At 38.4% G+C, this 19,113-nt stretch overlaps 1 protein-coding gene across 1 annotated transcript; it reads left to right on the top strand.

Moving 5' to 3' along the window:
- The first annotated feature begins 1,510 nt into the window (after nt 1-1,510).
- LOC127232570 (vomeronasal type-2 receptor 1) lies at nt 1,511-13,872 on the top strand. Its single transcript, XM_051198668.1, has 6 exons — nt 1,511-1,740; nt 5,176-5,467; nt 7,858-8,727; nt 10,006-10,236; nt 11,395-11,518; nt 12,890-13,872. Exons 1-6 carry the CDS (start codon nt 1,511-1,513, stop codon nt 13,870-13,872), a joined length of 2,730 nt encoding a protein of 909 aa, XP_051054625.1.
- Nucleotides 13,873-19,113: the final 5,241 nt, after the last annotated feature.

Here is a 19,113-nt window from a genome sequence, read left to right as displayed (position 1 = left end):
AGCGTTAAAAATATATACAAAATATAGTACCCAGTTTCTCATGTGAGCATTGGTTGGACCTAAAAATAAATGTGGAAACACAAGATGATTTGCTACAAAACAGTAAGAACGATGAAAGACCCTGCTTTTGACTTCTATCTCACATTGTCTCCTTTTTAGCCATTTAAAGACACTATATAGTTGAGGAACTATAAAATACTAGTAAAGTTCCCACCTCTACTTCTCTCAATTCACATCCATATCTTCCCTCTCCCCCCATAACCACTGTTCATCCATTTCCCTTCAGAAAAGATCAGGCCTCCCAGAAATATTAAACAAATGGGGCACAACAAGATGCAATAAAACTAGGCATAACCCTCTTACCAGGGCTGAACAAAGCAACCCAGCAGGATGAAAATGGTCACAGAAGCAAACAAAAGAGTCAGAGATACACCCACTCCTAATGTTAAGATCCCACACAGACTCCAAGCTAAACAACCACAGCATATACACAGAGGACCCCACAGTACTTATGCAGAGGGCCTACGACAGAAACATGCAGGCTCTGGTTCAGTCTCTGTCAGGCCCTATGAGCCCTGCTGAGGTGATTCTGTGGGTCCTGTTCAGTTGCCCTTGACCCTCTGGCTGATAGTTGTTATTTTCACTTGGTTTGTATCGGGGTTTCTCTTTCAGGAACATGGTCTACAGGACTCTGTATCTCATCAGGTGACTAAGTTATACCTAATTCCAAATTCCCTATGTCATGTTAGTTTATTATAAATTTTGGTGTTTTAAGTAAAAGTTGTACACAAAGATTGGGTTTTTTTTTTTTTTTTTTTTTTTTTTTTTTTTTTTGCTTGTTTGTTTTGTTTTGTTTTTTTCTCTCTACTGGTTCCTTAAAATGTCCTTTGGAGTAAAACTATGTGATCAACTGTTCTACACATTTTCCATGATCCAGAAATTTGGGCTGAATTTTACTGACTATGAACAGTGTATTCTAAGGGTTGGGGGGTGTTTGAGAAGGAGCAGAGAGAGTAACTGGGAGACAGAATCATTATAAATTGATCTAACTAGATTTGTGTTTGAGTGGGGCCTGGCAAAGAGAAACCTTAGTCTGCTGTCACCTCTTTTGGTACTTAATGATGAAGTAGGATACCTTTCCTCATCTTTGGGGTAGAGAAGACCACAGAGTTGGCTGCAATGAGACTCAGTGAAGGACAGTGCTAAACAAGAAAAGACAGTTTCTACAAATTACAATACCTTTCAACTAAAACCCATGATTCTGTCAATATTTATCATTGCAAAGCATATGGGATGTTCAAGTGTTTCTATGCAGAGCATGGCTCAGCTCCTAGTCCAGATCCACAAATTGCAAGTGATTGGGAGATCTGTGACTAGGTCTTGAAATTATGTAGCAAGGAGCAGGAAGCAGGTCACTTGGTTGAGGCACATATACACTCCATCAAGGTACTTCCTTAAAAGGTGTGCGATTTTTTAACACTTTCATTATCCTCAAACCTTCCATATTAAAATGGTGAGCAGAAAGAGGTGCTTGGTTCTAGGATTAACTGTGCTTTTATGGGTTGAATTACATGTTCCAAACAAAGGCCAGAAATGCAGGTTGCTGCGTAAGTTTAATTTGACTGAATATGTAGAAGCCAAAAACCATTCGGTTGTTATTGGAGGACTATTCCCTATTCATTCTAGGACCATCCCTACAGATGACTCTGATGGGGAACCCGTATCAGCCATGTGTGAAGGGTAAGCCATTATTTAATCTTGGTTTTTTATTTTTCTTTTTTTCTTTTTTTTTTTTTTCCCATGTTCATTTGGGTGGCTGGAGAAGAATGGTTAGCATGGAGCCTGGATTGCAGTTGAAGTTTTCTGATTCTGGCATTATCTCAGATTACAGCATGTGGTGGGGAGTGGTGGGGGGTGTTGCTCCTCAGAAAGTTGCTCCTGGGGGGGGGTCTCTGTAGACAAGCAGCAGCACATCTAAAAGTTTGTTAGGCACATAGGCTCAAAGATTGTATCCCACAACTGCTGAATAGAGTCTACACTTTATGAGGACCCCTGTAGGTTCATGAGAACACTGAGGTTTGAGAAGCATAGAAGCTGCAGAGTGTGACTGCATTTACACAGTAACAATAACAACTGCTGTTAATAGCTACAATCTAGAGTTCAAGTGTGAAGTGTGGGAACTGTGACTTCTTTCTGAGGCAAGGTTCATGGCAAGATTCTGATCCACAGAAAATCTTCTGTCCCTACTGCTGACTCCTCCACAATACCATATCAAGAAGTAGAATTCCTGATACTATTGTGAGAAAAGCAAAAGTTGGTATAGACAGATGTCAGGGAATATATGTATCTCTCATACACACAAAGAGAAGGGGGGAACAGAGAGAGGGGGGGTTAGATATAAAATGTACCAGAAATTAAAAGAAGACAAAGCAATTTCCTAAAATTCCGTTGGATTCATACAATAGCATTTTTTTTTTAATTTTTATATCTCTTTCTGGATCTTTTAAAAATAGACCTATGGTTTTTGAATAGTATGAAAGAATCACAGGCACTATTTATATTGGACATACTTCTAACACAACAGGTTTTCCATGATGCTGTGTGGTCATTATAGCTGTAGAAGCATGTTTAAATATTTTTTGTTTCTTTCCTGATTAAATAGACACCAATTACAACGCCTTTTCTTTTATACTATTCCATGTGTCATGTTCAAGTCGTTTTTGGAAAGAACTTTCTTATGTACTGTTTTTGATAAAGTAAAACTTTGTGATAAGCCTGCAATTATCTCTTTCTTCATCCCTCTGATTGGTTTCCATTCTCATAGGGAAGCAAAAGGGTCAAGCAGAATTGAAGGTTTGCTTAGTTATCATAGCAGCAGATCATCACTTAATCACAACTTTCACTTTAGATTTTATCATAGTGAACCACACTAATCTTTCATGAACTGAATTCAGTTAATTTGGTCTCCAATATTTACTGGACCTTATAAAGATTATCTTCCACAAAAGATGAGTTTTTTTAATTATGGACATTATTCCCACACAGCAGATGAACCACCACTAGACAGAAAATTATTCCAGTTTTTTTTTTTTTTTTTTTTTTTTTGGTATTGTAAATAACTCAGTTTGGTGCAGATACCATTTTCCTTTTATCCAACAATAACAATTTCTTTGGATAATTTAATGGTGGAGGCATAGGCTCAAAGCAGGTTAATATATTTCTAGCTTGAAATGAAATGCTATCTTAAGTTTAAAAGATACTGCTGAGCTTATTTTGAAGCTATATTTGTTATCAGAGTGAGCCAGTAAGGAACAGGATGGTAAAGCCTTTTGTGTCTGGTCCCTTGTGTTTGCACTTTTCTTTAACTGTATTACTGCCTCTACTTTGCCTACCAAAAACGCTAATCTTTTTCATTCTTAAATGTTACACCTTCTCTCGTTGTGGTAACTTTTCACCAGCTGTCTGTCTGCAGCCCTCTCTTCATGCTGTCTGGCTGGCTGTAGCACTTTCCCCATTCATCCTGTCTGTCTGCAGCCCTCTCAGCTCACACTGTCTATCTGAAGCCCTCTTTTATTATTATTTCTTTTTCTTATTTTACATATCTATCCCAGTTCCTTCTAGGACATTGGGAGCACATTCGCCATGGAGGGTTACTCCCTTAACCTAGAGGCAGGAGGGAGGGCCCAGTCCCTACTCCAAATGACTGTCAGCCCTCTTTTCATGCTGTCTGTCTGCACCCCTCTCCCATCTTTCTATTACCCTTCTAGCCTTGGCCTTGCTCTTAGTTCACTCAAGCTGCATAGACTTTGTATTTTGTTGTTCATTCTCCTACTGCCAATGCTGTTTTTTTAATCACTTTGCTTGGTTACTTTTCTATTTCTTATGTAAGTCAATATTTTCTGGGTAAACAAATTGAGAACAGTCTCTTCATTGCTGTATTTATAGTGTTTTATAGAGGATCTTCACAGCTTCATACTAAATCAAAAGCAAAACTAAGCCAGAACATGAATTAAATAGACTGGCCTGGGGAGATGGCTCAAGAATGAGGACCTGAGTTAGAGGCCCCAAGAGCCACACAAAAGTTTGGTTTGGTGGCACTCTGTAATCCTAAAGCTCTGTAGGCAGAGAGAGGAAGATCACTAGGACTTGCTGGCCAGCTGGGCTAGCCAAGTCAAGATCCAGTACAGTTAAGACCCTGTGTCAGACAGCAAGGCACAGAGTAACTAAGGGAAAAGGGTAACATTGAAATCTCAGCTCCACGAACATCAAAATATGCATATACAGAATCAGGAAAGAAATTCCTGAATTGCCCATAGAGATTACTTTTAGGTATTGAATTTAAAACACTTACAAAGCTGGAGATATAAAGTTTGTTACTACAGTTAGCTACAGAGGGTAGTAAGAGAACAGTTACTTATAAATGTTTTGCGGAATTTTGTTAAAGTATGGCTAGAATTCAGGTAAAAGGGAGAACAAAGAAGGGATTAGGTGTCATTTCATGCAAAAAAAGCATTACAAACAACAGTGTGATGGATCTCAGCAGAAATATATCCCTTTTTAATGGCTAAAGAATAAAAAGTAGGAGGCTCACGATAATATTTGTAGGTGAGAGCAGCAAGAAGACAACTTCAGTGAAATGCCTCTCACCAGCAAGATACATGATTTAATTACATACTGTTTCTAATAACTTCTGCCATATGTGTTAATATATTAAAATTATTTCCCTCTTTCATTATAACTAATGACCAGAAGAAAGAAAATAAGTCACAGAGAGGAGAGTCATGGCCCTAGGGCTCTGCAGTGAAATGAGACAGCATGACGTAAAGGGATTGTAGAGTGTGCTTAGTAATGAGAATTGTGACTAGAAGAACTAGTCACAAGAAATAAAAGAACAATTTTTGAAAATAAATGACCATAAATTTGAAAATATTTAAACATATAGACATATGTAAGGCAAGAAAACATTAGCAGTTATTTATAAAGGCTAGATATGACTAATACTTGGATCTTTAAGATTGTGATTCCATTTATGAAAATTGACAGATGCAGACAACTGAGGTACCTGCTGCTTAAGCTGTAACCATTCATTTAACTAAATCTTCTTCCTAGAAAAAGGCTCCACCCCAACTCCGACCACTACCCTCATCCCCACTCACAAAAGTTTTTGCTTTCCAGGTTTAACTTCCGGGGATTCCGATGGATGAAAACCATGATCCACACCATCAAAGAGATTAATGAGAGGAAGGACATTTTGCCCAACCACACTCTGGGCTATCAGATCTTTGACACCTGCTATTCCATCTCCAAAACAATGGAAACAGCTTTGGCATTTCTTACAGGGCAAGAAGAATACCAGCCCAATTTTAGAAACAGTACTGGAAAATATCTAGTAGGAATTATTGGAGCTGGGGGATCTTCATTGTCAGTTGCTGCTTCAAGAATTCTTGGGTTGTATTACATGCCTCAGGTATCTTGGAATATTGTGCTGTGCCGGGTGGGATGGTATATGCATTTATTCACGTTAGTCAGGAGGCAGCGGCAGGCAGATCATTGTGAGTTCAAGGTGAGTTTGATCTACACATCAAATTCCTGGACAGGCAGGGTTATACAGACAGAGAAACCCTACCTCAAAAAAGAAGAAAAGAAAGAAGAGGGGAAGAAAAACAAGGAAGGAATGGAGAAAGGGAGGGAGGGAGGAAGGGAGGGAGGAAAGAAGGAAGAAGTAAATTCTGTGTAGAAATTGTTGCAAATGACAGTGAGGTCCAGAAAGCAGAGGGGCTAGGCTGCTGAGACAACATGGGCTCTTTATAGCCATGCCCCAGCAGTGCACACTTACACTACAGCCTATTTAGAGATGAGTAGAGATTACTCAATCTCCAGGAGCATCTTCTTTGCACTGACTGAGATGTGATATAATGATATAGATATTACATCTCACTAATCACCGTGCTCCATGCATGGAGTGGCACACAGCAGAGCTCATCCATATACTTGGTGGTGGATTGATGGCTGGAAAAGGAACTAGTTTTTGTTTGGGTGTCTGTTGATGCTTTTTAGTCATAGGCAAAACCATCACACTGGCATTGGGCTAACTTAATACGATATTTTAAGCACAGAGAGGGTGGCATGAATAAGTAATTGCAAAGCATGTATTATTAGGAAAATAAAAATTTCTAGGATCATTTCAGTGGCTATAAATTGAAGTGTCAGGATGTATTAATCTGAATGATGAGCAAGTTTATTGGTGCTACTTAAGTAATGGGAGTATCCCACACACAGTATTTCACCTTCCCTTCTTCCTCCACTCCCTCCTCCCTTTTTTCCTTCTTTCCTTTCCCTCCTCCCTTCTTCATTCCACCCTTCCTTCTTTCTTCCTTTCTCTCTTTCTCTCTTGTGATGCTGGGAACTAAATCCAATAATGGCTCATAGTAGACAAATGCTGCACTAATGACCCACAACCTCAGCCCAACATAGTATTTAACTTATAGAGCTTCAAGTGTGAGTGTGAGAAGAACAGGAAAGTACCTGGAAACAGAATATGAAGAAAGGTGGGTGTCTTGGAATGCATCTTTGGGGTTGGCTTCAAGTAGCTCATCCAAACTACAGCTACTATGAGCACTAACCTCTAGTAGAACTTGAGCATAGCCTAGAGACATCTAGATATATTTCTCCAAAAAGCCTTTTAGTAAATCTGAAGGGAAAAGATAAAACACATCTTCTGTTTAATACCTTAATATGAAAAAAACTCAAAATCTAAGTTACTGTTGCGCTAATTTTCTTGAGGGGAAACATAGACTCAGGAGGTCCAAGTAACAAGATCATATACAATAAATAATTTATCAAACCTTAGACATCTAATGTCATTTCCTCTCAAAGAGATTTGTTGCTACATAATACCTCCTATGGAACTTCTGTATGAGTGGTTAGAATGGAAAATTCAAACATTACCCAGTGAAATAAAAACAGTTAAAAAAGGGAGGGTGGAGAACAGGAATAAGGCAGCATCAATGAAGGAATCAAATGTTTGGGGCTATGAGTTAAAGAAGCTCAGACTGGAGGTGATGCATTAGTGTGATGAAATTGGATGGGGGAAAGGTAACATGTTTTGAGGTTCAAGTCAGTAACATGGATGGTAGGCTACAGTAAAAATGCATGACATATTGTCAAAAGTATGAGCATGATCTCCATGATTACATTCCTTTAAATGCTAAATACAAATAAGGACTATTGACCAAGTGAGGAAAGCACACTTTTTCATTTTTTGAGCTATGTGCATTAAAAAGAGTCCTGATCACTCTGTTGGAGAATGGTATTTAGACTTCTGGCTGTTAGCACCTTCTATCATCTCTCAGGAAACTTTTTAGGACCTATGTACACAGGAGACCTCCAGAAGGAAACTAACTGAGAATAAAAAGAAAAGAAGGGAATTAAAGGAGCAGATGTGAGAGCAGGAGAGGACACAAGACAAAGACATAGACTCAGTCCATCATCTCTGCACATGAGATGCTAAAGCTGATGAAGAGTCCTAATATCCTGACTCAGAGAAGTCACCAGTGTCCAGGAGGATAAAGGAAAGTGCAAGTGGCCTCCCTGTCAATGTTGTGCCCCACACACACAAAAATTGTATTGGCGGTCTTCCTCTTAAAGCCCTTACACTTTTTAAGTTAATAGGGCAACCAAAGTGTTACACAGAATGGCCCCCAACCACCAGGGAAAAGCACCCATAAAAATTCATTGTTTGTGGAAGGATGTGAGGGCCAAGAGAGAAATGTTCAGATCCCTCCTCAGAATATTCTGAAGCTGTCATTTAAGGTTTAGCTCTAGCTTCCTAATAATTATAAACATTTTCAATTGTAGGTGGGCTATACTTCTTCCTGCCCAATTCTTAGTGACAAATTCCAGTTTCCATCTTATTTTCGCACAATACCCAGCGATAAGATCCAGTCTGAGGCCATGGTGAATCTCATCAAACACTTTGGTTGGGTCTGGGTGGGCGCTATTGCAGCTGATGATGATTATGGAAAATATGGAGTAAAATCCTTTAGGGAAAAAATGGAAAGTTCCAACCTCTGTGTCGCTTTCTCTGAAACCATTCCCAAAGTCTACTCCAATGAGAAAATGCAAAATACTGTCGATACAGTGAAGAATTCCACTGCCAGAGTCATTGTGCTTTTTACCTCTGACATTGACCTCAGCCCCTTTGTGCTGGAAGTGGTTCATCATAACATAACTGACAGGACCTGGATAGCCAGCGAAGCCTGGATTACCTCAGCCCTCATTGCAAAGCCCGAGTACTTTCCATATTTTGGTGGAACTATTGGATTTGCTATACCAAGATCAGTTATACCAGGATTAAAAGAATTTCTTTATGATGTACACCCTAGCAAGGATCCAAATGATGTCTTGACCATTGAATTCTGGCAAACTGCTTTTAACTGTACCTGGCCCAATAGCAGTGTGCCTTACAATGTGGACCACAGAGTGAATATGACTGGCAAAGAAGACAGATTGTATGACATGTCTGATCAGCTCTGCACTGGAGAGGAGAAGCTGGAAGACCTGAAAAATACCTATCTGGATGTATCTCAGCTCAGAACCACAAACAACGTCAAACAAGCTGTGTATGCTATGGCTTATTCCCTGGATCGTCTCAGCAGATGTGACTTACCACCAACAAAAATTGAAGATACAAACTGTTCACACATGCCTGACTTTGAGCCCAGGGAGGTAAGTTGTTTTACTCTATAATGTAACATGAGGAAAAATCAAGGTTTTTCTACCAAGTTGATATCATTAAGCAGCTGATTTGCTTCCATACAATTTTATAGCATCAACACTTAGCATAATGGCTTGATTGTTCATTTTACATTCTCATTTATTATCAGATTATTAAGTTTGTTGCCAATGATTAAAAACCTTGTCCTACCTGTGGTTCTATGGGCAACCCTAGCTCTGAACAACTACTGACTTTCATCTTGATGCTATGTGGCCTCTAGACCACTGTTATAGCCTATTTAACTTACAGTAATTGTTATAGTAATTTGAGCAAACTTAAATTTAGCATTTCAGGGTTCTGAATAGCTAAAGGATCATCATTCAGCATAAAAGAGTATTCTCTCATGACAAAGGTATTTGAAGGACTTGTAACATGAGATCTTTGGCATCTAAAATATAATTCAATTTGGTAGTCACCTTCTTTTGTGTCCTGATTTTCCAATTGGAACAGGATTCTGTCAGCCCAAGCAAAAGCAGTTATTTTACCCTGTTGCTACTTTCAAGAAAGAAAGCAAGCTCCATGTGGAGGTTCTTTGGTGCCCGTCATCCTTTTTTGAAGTAAATCAGTGCTGCCAACAACAATGTAAACTCTATTGAATTTAACTTGCAATACCTAATGGTCTAGTCTCTCCACAAGATTCAAAGGATAGCAATAGTTCTGGATTTTTGTAATTTTCATGGGGAAAGTGGGTAAAAGAAATTCAAATTTTCTAAATATTCTCCTGTGTCCTAATGTGGAGAAATAATACTGCTAAGCCTCTATAATTTACATTATTCTAATAAAAACATATACAAATTTAACATACATTAGATGTAAATTAAAATTGCCCAGTGATCAAAGTAAAGGAAAAACAGGTAAAATTAAATTAAGCAAATTATTTAATTCAGTGTATCTAAAATACTGGTTAACATGTTATCATAATTTAATGTGTTATCATGGTAATAAAATAATAATGTGAATTATTAATGGGGTTGTTTCCATTCTTTTTATACCTCTATAATTTAGTATGAATGTTACATGCAGAGCACTTCTCAATTTAGTCAACCACTTTATATGTTTGAATTGCCTCCTATGCCTAGATGATATCAGAGTTGGTGACAAAACGGGGGTGGCAATGAAATAAAATAAATTCCTTAATTACATATGAATTCAACTATACTTTCTGTATGTCTTTATTTTCTCATTAATAAAATGCATATTCCATTTTTTCCCTCCCTCATCCTTCTAAGCTATTGGTGTACTTAAGAAGTATGAAATTTACCAACCATGATGGGAGGGAAATACACTTTGATATGAATGGAGATCTGGAAAGTGGGTATTATGATATCCTCAATTGGCAAATAGATGATGCTGGAGATATTGCCTTTGTCAAAGTTGGAGAATACAAATTCCAACAATCAAATTTTGAACTTGTCCTTCCAAAGAACTCAACATTATTTTGGAACACTGAATCTTCAAGGGTTAGTTGACCTGCAACATTTTTTAACTTATGTATATAGAGAAAATTTTTAGATACTAAATAAATTTGAAACATCTAAAGTTTTTGTCACATTCCAAGGCAATTTCCTGAGTGCAGCACATGATTTTCGATGTTGTTGTTTGTCTACTTAGAGTGTAAAGAATCCATGTTGCACTAAAATTCATGAGAATTTTAACATAATTTATTAATGTATTGATATTTTGAGAATGTTACAATAGAACATAGTAATTTTACTTTAATCTCTTCTATTAAAATGGAGTTATGTAATGAAGGTGTTTTATGGGTAATTAAAACAAATTTAAAATTTGCCAATGGCACCAAACATGCATACTAGGTCTTAAAGTGTATATGGTTTTGAAGGCTTAAATATTCTATAGTTTTGCTTTGGTTTGTGTTTGTTTGTTTTAGGTTTCTTAGTTGGGGTCTTATTAAGTAGCTCAAGTTGTTACTATGCCTGGCTCAGAAAACTTATTTCATCTATGCTGTAAATAAGTATCTTCCCAGATTCATGTATAATTAATTATGTCAGGTTTATTTTGGATTCAAGCTGCACATCCATGTAGAATATAAAAATATAGAGACCTGTGATTACTACTGAAATTTCTAAATTTTTAAACATAGTTACCAAGAAAACATCCCAAGCTATGCCCTCTCTATGTAATCTTTTGACCTTCATGGTTGTTCTCGTGCAACAGACCTATATTTCTTCCTTTCTGCCAGCCAGTTATACTAAATGTCTAACTTTAATAATATTTTGGGATACTTTTACTGACATAAATACCCTTCAGGACCTGAGAATGATTATGTGGTCATGAGTCTCATCAAAACAGGAACTGTCCTCTCCCAGCATCTAATGTGATATTAGTTTGGTCTTGATCACCAACACAACAAAGAACTGTCACTAGAGTTTTTTGTTTTGCTTTGTTTTAGCAATTCCATAGTCAATCATAAGGTAGTTCTTCAGTAGGAGATGTTTCTAGGCTCCCCATATTGTCGTGTTTATCTTGTATCTTTTGCTCACTATCCTGGGTTCACATCCTTTATAAAAAGGACACGTGTCTCCCTGGAAATACAATTGAGAGCTTTCTTAGCTTCACAAATAAGGCTTTGTTTTACCTAGTGTCTTTGTCTTTGCTAGCTTCCAGATTCAGTCTGCACAAAACTGTGTCCTCCAGGGACCAGGAAAGGAATTCGCCAGGGGCAACCCATATGCTGCTTTGATTGCATCCCATGTGCTGATGGATATGTGTCAGAGAAACCAGGTAGAGGTGGTCATTTTCTCTTTGGCAGTAACACAACTAGATTAACCAAGTGTGCACAGAGGGATCCATGAAATCTTTTTTATGAAAAATATAAACAGACTATAACAAAATTCATGAAACCCCTAAATTATACAATATTCGTATGAATGAAAGAAAATATTAGTTTTCACTTCTGAAGTCAAAAAGACCTACCACCATGAAGTTCCCAAGGAAGCACCAAACAAAATACATGACATGTAAAATAGGAATAAATTCATAAAATCTTAAAACTATTGTTTCTGAAATAGTTTCAAGACTAACCATAGTTGGAGAAGTGTCACCCGCTTGTCCTAAGGTTCTAAGCACTGAGAGCACATGCATTGTTCAGCTGCTGCTGCATGAACTCCTGCAACAGCTGGCTCAGTCGCTGCTTTCTGGAGCTGACTTAGGCAGTTCAGTTTTGTGAATTATGTGGAGAAGGTTCATTTATATTTCTACTTTTTGTTGTTGAAGGAACAAAAATGAACTTCTCTTTTGGCACATGTCTCTTAAGAGTAACCATGTAAAAGGACAAAATGGACTGCAATGAAAACAGGCAGCCTGTAATCTGCACAACTCCCTGGCTACAGTCCAGTCGCCATGCATAATTCCATCCAGAGATGTCCAGACCAGGAGTCTGGGTGACTGGAAGGAAACACCCTTTCCTGCATCTTTACCTTAACATTGAATAGACCCATTCCATCCTTGGCCATAACTTTACCTCGAGTAGTTTCTTCTTGTTGTTCACCAACGCTTCCTCTTAGAACCTCCATCCATCCAGACTTAGCTTTCTTAGACTCAGGGACCAGAGTTGGTGACTTTAGTTTTCTTCCTACCTTCATCCTCACCAATCATTCAAATGAGCATCTGGAGTTGGGGCATTTGAATGGACACATAGATGAGTCTACTCCATGAGGGTTATTAAATGAGGGAACTGAAAACAAAGGAGGTTCAACCAGCTGTGTCCTGTCTTATTGATCGTCTTACCTCAGTGGTTATAACTTTCTCATTGATGGGAGCTTCTGGGGTTAATAAGGACACATGCCTCTCTCCTCAATAGGCAGACAAAGGGGAAAGAAAGGGACACATCACTAGAAATCACCTACTCAAGAAAGCTGGAATTGGGAAGAAATGCTCAATTCCTAAAATTGAAAACAACTCTCAGTCTGTCACAGCATCACCTGTAGGCATCAAGGCCTTTTTCCCACTATTAATTTTTAGGTCTCATTCACAGACACACACACGTACAATTCACACGCAAGGCACACATGCATACACCTAACCCTGAACTGTACACAGTTAAAATTGACAACTGGATTCTCTTGCAGTAAATTCTCTGCTCTTCCTCAATAGGTCAAAGAGAATGTGATGCATGTGGGGAAGACGACTGGTCCAATGCACAGAAGAGCAAGTGTGTGCCGAAGGAGGTGGAGTTTCTTGCTTATGAGGAGGCCCTGGGATTCACCCTTGTCATCCTCTCCATCTTTGGGGCACTTGTGGTCTTGGCAGTCACCGTGGTGTATGTGATGCACAGGCACACTCCCCTGGTAAAGGCCAATGACCGGGAGCTGAGCTTCCTCATTCAGATGTCTCTGGTCATCACAATCCTCTCATCCATGCTCTTCATAGGCAAGCCATTGAACTGGTCCTGCATGGCCCGCCAGGTCACTCTGGCACTAGGCTTTTGCCTTTGTCTGTCTTCCACTCTCGGAAAGACTATTTCACTCTTTTTTGCCTATAGGATCTCCAAGTCCAAAACTAGGCTTATATCCATGCACCCCAGTATTCGAAAACTCATTGTGCTGATCTGTGTTTTAGGGGAGATTGGTGTATGCTCAGCTTACTTGCTGTTGGAGCCTCCGAGGGTGTACAAGAACATTGAACCTCAAAATGTCAAGATCATCTTCGAATGTAATGAAGGTTCTATAGAGTTTCTGTGCTCCATATTTGGGTTTGATGTCCTTCTGGCCTTGCTGTGTTTTCTTACAACCTTTGTGGCTCGCCGGCTGCCAGATAACTATTATGAGGGGAAATGCATCACCTTTGCAATGCTGGTCTTCTTCATTGTCTGGATCTCTTTTGTCCCTGCTTACTTGAGCACAAAAGGTAAATTCAAAGTGGCCGTGGAAATATTTGCCATTTTGGCATCCAGCTATGGCTTGTTAGGGTGCATATTTCTTCCCAAGTGCTTCATTATTTTGCTGAGGCCAAAGAGGAACACTGAGGAAACTGTTGGCGGGAGAATCCCCACTGTAGACAGGAGCATCCAGCTGACCTCAGCTTCTGTGAGCAGTGAGCTCAACAACACCACAGTGTCCACAGTTCTGGATGAATAGAATCGGGAGTCCTATATGATGTGCAGAGGTTGATGATGGCCTGGCTCAACCATTCCTTTCAGGTTGCTTCTGAAGCAGCTGCTTGCTGTTCTGGAGAAATATTGGGGATTTGGCCCTTAATGTAGTTTTACTACAGTGAGTAAAATCTTAATCGGTAAAAAACCATTTGTCAAGGAGTATACTATGACCTCATTGTAATTGGAAATTATTTCACTAGGACATATCATTGAGATTTTTAGAGTAAAGGATATGACAGATACAACCTGTCCAAAATGGCAATAAAATGCTTAGGACCATTTTAACAAACTTACTCTCTTCTTTATCTCCTCCCAGAAATAGGAAAAATTCTCTAAGTGATGATGCCTGCCCCGGGATTTCCTAGAGAACAATAAAAAGTGTCAGTTTGAAAAAAAATCTCAAAAACAAAAATTAATGGAATTAATGCACCAGCATAAAAGTTGAATATATTCTATGGTAAAGGTTTTTACTTCAAAGAAAGTTAACACAGGACAAGTAATAAGATGTTTGATTTGGGGAAAATTTAGTGATATTTGCCATGCCACTACACTGAATTAAATAGAATTTAATCCCTTTGTGGTAATGTTATAAAATATTTTCAATATATTCTTCTAGATCAATGGAATATAGATAGATGATGGATAGATAGATTATAAACAGATAGATAGGTAGGTAAATAGATAATAGACAGACAGATGAATAGATAGATTAAACAGGTAGAAAATGTAATTTGTAAAAATACTAACCAAACGAAAATATAAGTGAATATTCGAGTCAAAAAAATGCCATGAGGAACAGAAAGTTCTCTGTATTTGAGAGAGCTTACTAATGTTTGTGAATCTCTCTTAACCAAACTGGACAGACTCATCCAGGCATGTTGGAGCATAGTGTGGGACTAGGATGGCTAGTCTACCAGAGTAAGTTCAAAACCTATTTACTGATATTTACAGGTAATCGTTCAAGATCAAGTAAAAGGAATGAGCTTCCTACAATTTAAATGAGTTCATGTCAAGGGATAGCAAGTTTCAAAAGTGATGATATTTTTGGAGGCAAAATGAACACCATTATTTTCTGGGTATACATCTATTCACTCATCTATCCCCCAATTCTTTCCCCGTTCTCTGCAGCATAGCCCTTATAGTGAGATAGTTGTAGATGAGCACTTATACAATTATATAAAGAGTAAGGGAATTGATTTCTTTGGCCTTTTTCTTTCTTTTTTAAATTTAATTCAGAAACAATCTTATTTTACATATCAATTCCAGTTCCCTTTTCCCTGACATCTTCCCATGCCCCACACCAACCTCCATCCCACCCCACACACACTCCCAAGGGAGGGTGAGGCCTTCCACGGAAGATCATCAAAGTCTGTCACATCATTTGGACCAGGGCCTAGGCCCTCCCCTGTCTATCTAAGCTGAGAGCATATCCCTCCATGGGGAATGGGCTACCAAAGTCCATTTGTGCACTAGGAATAAATAATTGGTTCCACTGCCAGAGGTCCCATAAACTTCCCAGGCCTTCTAACTAACGCCCAAGTTCAGGAGGCTTCTTTCAGTCATATGCTGGTTCCCCAGCTGTCCAACTGGAGTCAATAAGTTAGCTCCCACTGACTCAGGTCAGCTCTTTCTGTGGGTTTCCCTAGCATGGTTTTGAAATGTTTGCTTATCCCTTTGCTTATCTCTACAACTGGATTCCAGGAGTTCAGATCAGTACTTAGCTGTGGATCTCTGCTTCTGCTTCCATCAGCTACTGGATGAAGGCTCTAGGATGGCACTTAAGGTAATCATCAATCTAATTATATGGGAAGGTCATTTAAGGTAGCCTCTCCACTATTGCTTAGATTCTTAGTTGGGGTTATCTTTGTGGATCTCTGGACATTTCCCTAGTTCTCTGGATATTTCTTAATTCCATTTATTTACTCAATACTTCATTCACATGCATATACTTTGGAAAAGAAAGGATGATTTCTTGAAACTAGAAAATAATTTTAAAAATGAGGATATGGCCACTTTTGTGTTAGGCATATAACTGGAGCCTTCTCAAGTCTCCATCTTGAGGTTAAAAATAAGATGGTAACTGGCGTAGGTCTAACAAATTGGTTGCTTATAAACTCAAAATATGTCAATGTCCATTTCTTTTCTGAGATGCTGATCATTGAACTTATAGTCTGTAAAAAAGAGTATCCCAATAGTCTATCTGTTTAATATCAAAGATTCCATTACCTCCTCATACCACATTGCATTAAAACTATCTCATCTGATATATGACCTTTGCACTGATTAACAGTGGGTTCTACAACAAAATGTCAATTGTATCTGCAGGTGAAATGGTACTGTTTACTTGTACAACTCTATAGTCTGAAAGTACAGTTTAAGTCAAGCTACCCCTTGTTGATTTAGCACATATTCATTGTTATTAAAAAAAGGCTTATGACAGTTAAAATAAATCTTCTTGTAGAAATGATGAAAGTCTAATTTAAAGTGTTATTTTATTTTTGTAACAAATGAGTTACTAAATATTAAATGTGTCTTGCATTGAGTGGTAGTAGTGCACACCTTTAACCTCAGCACTCAAGAAGCAGAGGCAAGGTGGATCTCTGTAGCTGAAAGCCAGCCTGGTCTACAAAGCAAGTTCCAGGACAGCCAGAGCTATTATAAAGAGAAACCATGTCTCAAACACAGACACACAAAGAAAAAGGCTTGCAGTATTGAAAGATATTTTCTCTTTGGCAGAAAATTCTATCTAAACTTGTCATGTAATAGAATCTCAGAATATGATGGTGAATACATTCACTTGCTGTGTGTGACCACTTGCTTGGACATTGCATTGGACATTAGGGAGCAGCATAGAATTAATTTCAGCATTTTGCATCAAAATTATGTGTTTGGTGTCATGAGAAATAGCATGAACAGTTATATAAAAACATGACAGTTATATATTAAATACATGAAGATACAAAACATCTTCCTTAGGGCTAACTAAATAAATGCAGGATAGAGTTTTGCTTTATGTCTTGTTTGGTTTTGTTGAACTACCTAAACCCACAGACTAATCTCATATAATTAATCCTTTCAGTTAATTCTTTTGTAGTTAACTCTTGGAAGAAAATTTCCAATAAAATTGAATATATTAATAGAAGAAGTAAGACATCTCAGATGAGCCTCTGTAGCACAAATTTTAGTTGGTTTTAATAATAAAAACCAAGATATGGATATTGGGGTTCAAGCTAAAGATCAGAAAAGCAAAGCAGCTAAAGCACTGGAGAGTTCTTACCTCTACCAAGGCTCAGACCTAAAGGGGCAATTCTGTCCTCAGTGTGACTTCAGACTGCAGTGTTCTCCACCAAACCACAGACTGCCCTGAGAATGCACTGAGCTCCTGCCTTATATTCCTCTCTAGTGTTGGGATTAAAAGTCTGCCATCTCAAGTGCTGGGATGAAAAGTATGAGTTCTGTTTCTCTTTTGAACTGATTCAGTCTCATGTAGATCTGGGTGGCCTTGAATCTACAGAGATCCATCTATATCTTTCTCCTGAATCCTGGTATTAAAGTTGTGCACTATAACTGCCCAGCTTCTATGACTAACTAGTGTGGTTGGCTTTGCATTTTGATCTTCACGGACTTTATTAGATCATAAATAGTATATCACTACATCTCTCCACCTCCTTTGACCCTCCTCCCCGTTGATGGCCATTGTGAACAGAGTGTATTTGGGCATCTAAATGCAGAGTACTTATAACATTTATTTAGATAAAATCACTAACCAGGTCTGTAAAAATCATTAAGATTCATCATTTTACATTTTAGAAGATTATTATTATCCCTGACACTTTTATGAAACAAATTCAGAAAGAAAAGTCATAATATAAAAGTTGGAATAGACCAATATATCCCAGATCTTTGCAGATCAACATCTCATGCTACCCCTATGCGCATGCCATTGGCCAGGCTCCTCTTCTGCCTGGCCCCCTCCAGTCAGTGACAAGGATGCTGCTGTTCTCTATTTGTCTATTCTCTGTCTCCCAACTCTGCCCTATGATACAAGAGGCTTTGTCATGGTTAATGTTGGCAACTTGACAGAATCTAGAGTCTTAGAGATGAACCTCTCTAGGCATGCCTGTAAGGTATTATTTTAAATCCATTAATTGATATTGGAAGATTCACCCACTGCTATGGAATAATCCTTCTGTACACTATAAATATGTATTACTCTCATTGGTCAATAAGGAACTGAGGCTGGTAGCCAGGCAGAAAGTATAGACAGGACAGAAAAACTGAGAATTCTGAGGAAAAGAGGGGAGGAGTCAGTGGAGTCTCGAGGGAGCAATACATTCTGAAGGACAGGTAAAGCCATGAGTTACATGGTAGTACATAGATTAATAGAAATGGATTAAATTAAGTTGTAAGAGCCAGTTAATAATAAGCCTCAGACATTAGCTGAGAATTTACAAATAATATTAAGTCTCTGGTTATTAGAGAGCAGCTGTGGAATAGAAACTTTTGCTTACAATCCACCACGGATGATACTGTTCCCTGATGGGGATCTCGGACTACTTGAAATGGGAAAAATGCATATAAGCCAACATCTCTCTGTAGGTCCTCATATTACAATCTGATCTCAAATGCATCTCTGGCTCCCCTTTGCTAATATCTTAGAGCCTCTTCTTGTGTAAATACCAATGATGCCCCCAAACAGATGCCATCTGTGGCATAATCATGAGGGTGGATTTTTATTCTTTTTGAGATTATAATATAATTACATCATTTCTCCCCTGCCTTTCCATGTTCCAAACCCTACCAGGTAGCACCCACCTTGATCTTTTTTTCAAATCCATGGCCTTTCTCTTTAATTATTGTTACATACATACATGTGCATATATGTGTGTGTATATGTAACACATAAATACAACCTGTTTGTTCTGTGTAATGTTATCTGTATGTATGTCTTCAGGACTTCCCATTTGCTATTGAGTAAACAACTGATGTGCTCTTTTCTGGGAATTGCTCCTGCTCTGAACATTCCTTAGTTGTCTGGGGTGGTTTTGACATCAAAGTAAAGCCTACCATATTTGTGTGTGTGTGTGTGTGTGTGTGTGTGTGTGTGTGTGTGTGTGTGTGCCATTACACCTCCTCATCATTTCTGCTACTTATTTATGGCCAAAGCTAGGTGATCTTTAAAGCTTGCTAGCCAGCCATCCCGGTCTGATAGCTGAGCCCCATA

The sequence above is a fragment of the Phodopus roborovskii genome, unplaced genomic scaffold, assembly GCF_943737965.1.
Source record: "Phodopus roborovskii unplaced genomic scaffold, PHOROB, whole genome shotgun sequence".
NCBI lineage: Eukaryota > Metazoa > Chordata > Mammalia > Rodentia > Cricetidae > Phodopus > Phodopus roborovskii.
This window is presented reverse-complemented; position numbering and strand designations above follow the sequence as displayed.